An 8,846-nucleotide genomic window follows, 5' to 3' on the forward strand; every position below is an offset into this window, starting at 1 on the left:
AGTGGCCTCTATGCAGCGCATCCCTTTGATAGGCGTCGCTGTCGTCGGAATCCTCTAAACAAGACGCTAGGGCTAGGCCTGTTAACGCTGTGGGCTCATTTTATATCTTGGATTATTTGTTTTCCTTTCTTTTTTCGAGCTATTTATTTATTAACCAACTTATTTTATTTTATGTATTGAGTCATATTACCACCCGATTCGTGGCCTATCCCCCTCAGTGGGTTTGTGCCATTACCTGAGGCTTCATCATCATCATCATCTGGTAGCGGTTGGTTCATCATTCTATGGTCGTGTCTGTGGCGTTGTGGTCTGCGCAACGTTGAGCGTCAGTGTGTTGTTTGGTTGTCTCTTGGTGCTGAGTTGTTTACCTTTTTGCTCGTAATTTTACTGAAGGAACGCTTTTGCTGGATCCCAGAAAATCGGCGCATGAAATGCTGAAGCAATCATCTAACAACGGAGTATGTCTGTGTCGCTTGTGATTCTCAAGTTAGAAGTGGCCAGTGACTTCCCACTTTTGCCTCACATCAACTACGTCTCTGCGAGAGCTCGAAGGCTCCCATATTGCGCTGCCGCACCTTTTCGGGGTGGAGAGTGGCACTCAAGTAAGCTGGAAGAAATTATCAAGGAGAGCCGTGGTTGCCGTAAGCCGCACGATATTGTGATCGAAACAGTCATAATAGAACCTGATGATATGGCCTCGAAGCAAGTTGCGCGATGCGAGAGAGAGGAGGAGCCGTCGGGTGATCGTACATGCACCGAGTCATCTGCGTCCAAGGAAGGCGATGTCAAATGCAAAGATGCTGTAGGCACATTGGACTCTGTCACAGGGTGCCCTACGGAGAGGCCCAAGCCGCCCGCGCCTAGCCAAATTCCGTTCTTCAGTGGCAACCATAATGTTGAAGTCACGAAAGGAATACTGCACCTTTTTAAAGAGAATCAGCAGACTCCGTTGGGCGAGGCAGAGCGCAGTGAAATGCTGTGCATGTTAGCTGTTCCTGCTCTGATGACCCTTCACGACTTGTTGCAGTTTATCGCGCCTGTCAGTGCGCACGTCGAAAGCATCCGCGTCATCCGTGACTCTAAACCGAATCTCTACATGGTGCTGCTCAAGTTTCGTGACCAAAAGTGGGCCGACGACTTTTATCAGAGTTTCAACGGTGAGCGGTTCAACTCGATCGAGCCGGAGGTGTGTCATTTGGCGTATGTCTCACAAATGGAAATGGTAAAAGAAGGAGAAGGCGACGCTGTGCCAGGCCACACTGAGCTCCCAACTTGTCCTGTGTGCCTGGAACGCATGGACGAATCTGTGGAAGGAATCTTGACCATCCTCTGCAACCACACTTTCCATGACGGCTGTTTGGCCAAGTGGGGCGACTCTAGCTGCCCAGTGTGCCGATACTGCCAGACGCCGGAACTGGTGCCGGACAATCGCTGTTTCAGCTGTGGTTCTCAGGACAATCTCTGGATATGTCTCATCTGTGGCCACATAGGCTGTGGGCGGTATGTTGAAGCACACGCATACAACCATTATGCACGCACGGACCACACTTTCGCAATGCAACTGGGCAACAACAGCGTGTGGGACTATGCAGGTGACAACTATGTTCATCGCCTTGTACAAAACAAGACTGACGGGAAGTTAGTGGAACTGGAAACTTCTCGCACTGACAGTGATGAGAAGCTTGACTCTGTACAGTTGGAGTATACATACCTTCTTACAAGTCAGCTTGAGAAGCAGCGACGGTACTTCGAAGACTGCATGGACATGCTGCAGAAAGATAATAATCGACAGATAAATGAGCTGAAGGAGAAGACTCAGATTGCAGTTGAAGAACGTAAAGATCTTGAGCAAAAACTTCGACAGGTTGGTGCTTCCTTTGTGATAGCATGCCTCTTGGTTTTGAGCACACGAGTATTTGAGATTTTGTGTGCAAACTGACTATTTCTTGCTATAGGATTCAGATTTCGTCAAATGGTTTGATGTGCAGTAATACTATTCTAGACCTAATGTGCGTCATTGATGACTTCTTGATACTGCATGGGAGAAGACCCTTGTCGGCTGTCATATTCTACAGGCTGCCGAAAGGGCCTGCTCTTATGCCAAACTGAAATTACAGTGACCAGCATATTTACTGGAACAACTTAACGAAAAAGCAAGAAAGAGAAACAGAAGAAAAGAACTGTTTGTGCTTGCCCTGCTTCATTGGCACTCAAATTTCACTAAGTGCTGCCCTTTTAAACCACATTGCAAACTAAAGATTGGCATTAGTGCATGCCTGGTTCATGTACAAGAAGTTTCAAAACAGTTTCTGTGTTCATCTTACAGTCAGAAAATTAACTTGCCAGGTAAATATTCTGAGCACCCCTTTTTAATCATAGAGGCAGTTTCTAGAAGCCAAGAAGCTCACTTTACATATATGCTGTATATCTAGCTGCGGCCCTTAAGATAAGCCATTAAGCCTCTGAATATTTTTTACGTATTAGGCTAAATTTGTATAACATGTGGCGGCTCCGTTCATTGTTTTTTACCTCCTACCTCTGAGCCATCAATCCTCCAGCCATCTCTTATTCCACCATAGAATAATGTTTCTCCTACTGTCCTTAGACTGCCCAAAGGTCTTGGGCAGTCTGACTGTAAATATATATGGCTTGCACGCGACGTCACAAACACAGCTTCTCACCATGATGGTTCTCTGATATGGCACCTAGGATGATATCAATGTATCATATCCACTGCCATGAGTAACCTGCTTCTATGAGGAAGGAAAGCTTATAAGCTCCTGCCTTACCGGCTGTGTTGGATAGTGTTGAAGCTGCACGAGATGCCAACAGGCACTACTGGTTACGGTTCTGGTTTACCAACATAGTGCCTAGGATGACGTCAGTGCCAGCCATCTATATTTACCTTTGGACAGGTAAACAAACATTCAAAAAGCCTATTCAGTGATTTCCGTACCATTTAATATCTAGCAGCCTAAGCACTGCATGGGCTCAGGACTCCCTGAAAACCCGGGCCTGGCTCAACCCGGTCGGGCTGCGTTGGGTCTCGTTTACCTGCCTGAGCCACCAAGCCGGGCCCAGGCAGGTACATAAATGTTTACAAGGGCCAGGCCTTGGCCTAGAATCATGGCCTGTGCGTTGCTGTATGGGAGGCACCCAAATTAGGTGTAAACAACAAAGGCATCATTGGATGATGTGCCCAAGAAGGCGAGACACAACCATGTCCGCATGGAATACAAGTTGAGAAACACTTCTGCTTGAAAAAATAGTGGTGTTAAAGCACTTGTAGCTGATTTAATGTAGTGCGCTTTGATAAAATTTTTGTCAGAAAGCATCCTATGAGCGATAGCCTTCTTGTCTAGGTGGTACTCTTCAGTAAGACAAAAATAATTTTCGAGGCCCTTCAATCGTCATGAGGGAGTACTGGCACAAATTTTTTCTCCAATTTTCTTATTCCTTTCTTTAATGGCTAGCTATCAACTCGGTAATTACGGTAGAGGGCGCCAACTTCTCGGGAGCTCAGCAAATAATTGCATACCTTTTACTGTAACCAGTTCAACACACATACAAGCTGCAGCATGGCCTCATATTTAAAGCAGGAAGTTGGATATGCCACAACGTGGAGACAATGGTCATAGAGTACCACCACAGCACTGACACATACAACCAAACTGTAAATGTACCGCCATGTGCGGCGACCATGGAGTGTTCAGTGGGAATTTGATAAGGGCAGAGGAAGTTGGAGGAATCCTCCATGCTAGCAAAAATGCAAAAGCAGAAGACTAGGCTTAACCCTTGCCAAATGTGGAGAATGCAGAATAAAGCAAGATGGAACAGCTCGTATAGTGGCATGCAGACAACTTTCAGCAACGCAGTCAGTGTGTGGCCTTCAGCCACTGAACTACACTGGGCTGACTGGCAAATGCATGAGTGACTTGTATAATACGTGACCACAACCTCCAGTTTTTACTACACATCCAGTTTGTAGCTTCATGTCCATAGCCACACTGCACCTGGTGTACATCTTCAACTAGTAGATGTGTTATAATTGATTTATTTATTCATAATACCTCAAAGGTGCCGAGAATCGGGACAATACATGAGGGACTGTGGTATTATCTAAAATTTATACCAAGTGGTATTGTTTGCCTGAGTTAGACATTACAGCAATCAGACTACTCTTCATGCATGTAGAGTTTGTATATTACATAAGCTGCAATAAATTTGGCCATAAAATTCATAAGTACCATTGTTTTCATTAGCTATTGTTTCTGTTGTTCCTGAGCTCACCATTTTGCATTACAGGTCACCAAAGACCGAGAAGCTGTGCGCCGCAAGTCTGAGCAGTTGTCTCAACAGCTGAGCAAGACAAAAGCCGAACTGCAGGAAGAAAAAGAAATGAACAAGTGCCTGCGCGAGAACCAGGTTGTGTGGCAGTCAAGACTGAAGGATGTTGAAACCAAGTTGCAGGAACTTCAAAAAACTAAAGACAAAGAAATTGAGGACCTACAGGAACAGATGAGGGACCTAATGTTCTACCTTGACGCAAAAGAAAAGATCAGTTCTAGCTCAAATGAGGTGCAACAGGAAATGCAGGAGGGTACAATTATTGTTGGAGCACCCGGACCTTCAGGTACACCAACACACAAGCAGCGCAGACGAAGAAACCGCTGATTTATTAAAGTGTATAACAATGACAATTTGTTATTTATCTCAATTTAGCATGCAAAGTATGCTATTTTCAAATGTATGCCTTGCCTGTTCTGTGCCTCTTAAATAGCTTTAGAGACAAGGTCTTTGCAAGTGTCAGGCTTGTGGCAATTGCAGAGTGGCTTCAAGAGTTTTTTGCTTTTTAGCTGGTGCTATGTCATCTGAGTTGTATATATTAAAAGCTTTGAGCATTTTCACATCTTGCTTATTGATATACCTTTTGGAAGGATGCAATAGTAAAAGAGCTATTAAAAGACTTGCCAGCTGGCAGAGTGAATCTTAAAACTTCCCAGCAAAAGAATATGCACGTTGTGTTCAAAAGTTCAGTGGTTACATGTGCAAAATGACATTGCTTAATTAGATCGTTTTGTTTCTTTCTTGTTGTGTCTTTACTGTTATTAAAATATTCAATAGTCTGAACAACTTGAATCATAGTAGTGACACTATGCACTGTGATATAGCACTATGAGCATATTTACTAGTCGTGTATTCTGCTAGTAACCTTTCAAGCTTTAACTTTACATCATAAGTTTATTGGCTCAGATCAGGTAGCCTTTTACCAGCTGCTATAGTTAAACACCAAACTATGCGGAAATTTAAAATGGTATGTACCACTGCTCCTAAGCCATTGTGTTCTTTGGTTCAGTTAAAGCATGGCTGTTGGTATATGTGCTTTGATTCATATGTGCACAAATTGAGTTGTGACCATTCTCACGGAATAGCCACAGGTGATGGTGCATATAAATAGGGTCCTTTGTTTTCGGGTTTTGCATATATTTAGATTCGGGGGCTAAAAATTGGATGTTATGTTTAAAAAGTACAACCAGAGAGAAATTCGTGGTTTTGTTTTCTGGCAGCCTAAAGTTCAGGATTCTGCTAAATTTTACAAACAATTAACACAAACAGTGGTCTCCTAGCCACAAACTTGCGGGAACATGTAATGGCAAAGAGAGCTGCTTGCAAATTATTTGACAAGCTCATCTCTTTAAATCCTAATTGACAGGCATTATTAGTCTATATAAAAGAAACTAAATTAATAAAAACAACAAATGGAGGTGGGTTTGGCAATCTCTGCATACTTTATTCTCTGAAATTGAAAAAAATTAATTGTGCACACGCCCATGTTTCGCAGGAAGTGCAATGCTTTTCCTTATATTACAAGCTCTTGTTGGCATACTTTCTATTTCTGCACACCCTAGACTTTTTATGCATTTTGTCCTCCACTGTTGTCTTGTTTCACTAGTTGCCAGTGTGCTCTTGCAGCAAAATGGAATGCCAACTGGACAAATCAGCCACCATTTGAACGTAACATAGTAAGGTGGACAGCATTCCTTATTTTTATGACACCTCCATTTATCATCCTTTACGAAGAGCCAAAGTTCGGGTGGAAATCTGGTATAACTTGGTTTTCATAAATTTTCTTCAGGGTGCAAAAAAATGTTTATTATTGGATTTTACATGAAAATGAAGGACCCTACATATAAATTAGCATTTTATTGTTGTGTTAAACATTGTAAAACAGGTTGATTACGTTTAGACTACTTCAGTTCAGAATATTTTTATTTCTTTGATAAATGGTCTATTTGGATTGTCAACACTGAGAGTGTACAGTTGTTTTTGAGCTATGTACACCACAAAAGACTTTTCGCAATGCGAAATGAACAGTCTTGTTTCAATAGGATGCTTAATGTAAAGCTTTTAACTCACCTTGTCTGTAATTTTAAACTGTTATGTGGAATTATATAAACCATCGTACGTGAGAGGCAATACCTCTGACTGACACATTCATTGCACGTGGTTATTTCCATATATTCAGTTGCATTGCCACAGTGAATGTTAGGCTTATGTCGGAAATTGTACTGCACTGTACCATGGGCAGTAATAACTATTGGGCATGTGGTACAATTTACATTTGCCGACACCTGTATTTCATGTCAGTTTGTAAGAAATCTTTCAATATGACTATTATTAGATTGTTGCTTTTGCAGATTATTAACATCCGATTAAAGCATTGAAAATGAGCTTTTACTTTTATGTCGCTCCCCTGTACAGACATAATAATGTAGGCAAGCAGGGTAGGAGATGTTATCCAGCATGTTTCACTGGAAAACCGCAAATAAAGCACACTTTGTTTCACTTTGCACCTTTACTTTGGTGCACTGCTTTTACATTCAGTCCCATGACCATCATTGTTATAGGGGATATTCTGAAGAAGCAAGCATCACTGTCAAGCATTATTGTCCAAGGCTTATGATGCAAAATATGATTGCACAATAAGCAGAAATTCAAATTTTGCTGAATTTGATGTTTCCTAAAGCACATTACAACTTTCTTTTTGGATGTTTGTTACAGGCACATGAAGCGAAAGAAAGCAGAAAAGATTGTTGTAGAAATGCTAACGTGAAGGGGAGTGAAAGTGGACGAAAAGACAACTTGCCACTGGTGAAAGTCGAACACACATCTTCTGTGTTATGCATTGGATGCTCTACCATTGAGTTACAGTGGCAGCTGTCTCACCATTCACTTCCTTCGGTAGTTGTGTGTGTGCACTACGTCTATCCCAGGGAATGTTAGCCAGCATCATCACTCGTGGCTGTAATTGTGAATGGGGAACATTCTTTCAATTACAGGCTCCACATAATATGTGCACCATCATCACATCTCCGTACCAGCATCATCAATTGTTGTCGTCATCCTTCAATTGTAATTATGCCACCGTTCTCATACCATCGTCATGGTGCCGTCATGGTCATTCCATAATTGTCATTGCAGCTTCATCATGGCATCAGTGTAATACAATAATCATCACACATGATTGTCATGCCCTCGTCGTCATCGTCACGCTGTCGTCATTATACCATTGTCATAACTTCAAAATAATCCCATTGTTGCTGCACTGTCGTCATCATATCACCTTCGTCATTCCATCATTGTCGCATCATCGTCGTCATAGTCATGGCTGACCCTGGCGAGCAAGTGACGTACTAATGTGGGTCAATCCGGGAGACAGTGTCGCATCTAACCACAGCAATTGAAGTCTCAGGATGACCTCGTACTACAGGTTGTAAATAAAGGTGTCTTCAGCAATATGGCGTGTCGGTACATTGCTTGAATGCTAATCGCATTAACATCGACAGTCAAAGTGAGATGGGTTCTGCGCTACTGAATAACAATCAACTAAACCAGATTTCTTTTTATAACATCTGAGAGCTATCTTAGGTGCACATGATTCTCTTGGGTCTTCTGTTGCATTGTCATAAACATAAAGGCATTTTCATTGTTGTTGCAGATCTGTTCATGTTCACTTGTGCGCGTGTGGCACTGTCTGTGTGAATTTAATTAGTAAGCGAATGTTTACTGCAACTTATATCGCAATGATAGGCGATACCTTGCTATGCTATCAGTGCTTTCTCTTTCACATGAAACTGAATTTTTTTTACAACTACATAAAGCCTACAACGTCGCCAAGAAATCATTGAAGCTTTTCTCTAAATTTAGGGCTTGCAAAAATGATTAGGTAATTTTGACTATTTATACAACCAAACAAAATACAAAAGAATGTGTGCTTTGCTCCATAGATGGGCCAACAGCAAATTTCTAGTGGCATGCTCCTATAGCACACGCAAGTATGTATTTCTAAACCAAGGCAAAAGTTTGCTTGGACACCATGTATAGTAATAAATCACAAGTTACAATACAGATGTTGCATTCAGAGCCTCTGCTATAAGTATGCTGACAATTAACATGTTCAGTTTACTATATTGATGTTGCTGTTTGCTGTTAAAAGGTGTGATGTGTCCCAACAACTCAAGCACTAGTGCTTGTGCTTGCGGAATGCTCCCATGTGTACACGAGCTATTATGTATGTACAGGCGCCGACAAAAGTGGTATACTCCACGCAGATTGCTACTGCAGCGGCGTCGCTCGGCATTTTGGCGAGCTGAAGCACGAAACATTGACACGAGTCAAGCGACATGCTTGCAGATAATAAAGGGCACCCATTGGCTGTCTCGATCCCAGACGCTGCCTGTAGATGGCGTTGCGATGCAGTTTGCCGTTCGTGGAGTATACCACTTTTGTCGGCACCTGTACATATGTGTGCAAGGAAAGAAGGAAAAAATAAGCTATTTGAAGAT

At 42.3% G+C, this 8,846-nt stretch overlaps 1 protein-coding gene across 1 annotated transcript; it reads left to right on the forward strand.

Moving 5' to 3' along the window:
* Positions 1 to 264: 264 nt before the first annotated feature.
* LOC126536846 (BRCA1-associated protein) lies at positions 265 to 6,878 on the forward strand. The gene is made up of 2 exons (XM_050183861.2): positions 265 to 1,864; positions 4,306 to 6,878. Exons 1-2 carry the CDS (start codon positions 461 to 463, stop codon positions 4,672 to 4,674), a joined length of 1,773 nt encoding a protein of 590 aa, XP_050039818.1. The 5' UTR covers positions 265 to 460; the 3' UTR covers positions 4,675 to 6,878.
* The last annotated feature ends 1,968 nt before the right edge of the window (positions 6,879 to 8,846 follow it).

This window comes from Dermacentor andersoni, chromosome 4, assembly GCF_023375885.2.
Source record: "Dermacentor andersoni chromosome 4, qqDerAnde1_hic_scaffold, whole genome shotgun sequence".
In the NCBI taxonomy this organism is placed as follows: Eukaryota; Metazoa; Arthropoda; class Arachnida; order Ixodida; family Ixodidae; genus Dermacentor; species Dermacentor andersoni.

Bases quoted from the DNA above. Each gene is read 5' to 3' on its own strand.
- LOC126536846 (XM_050183861.2), top strand. From the start codon at position 461: ATGTCTGTGTCGCTTGTGATTCTCAAGTTAGAAGTGGCCAGTGACTTC. The intron at 1,865-4,305 runs GTTGGTGCTTCC...TTTGCATTACAG, and splicing joins TTGAGCAAAAACTTCGACAG to GTCACCAAAGACCGAGAAGC.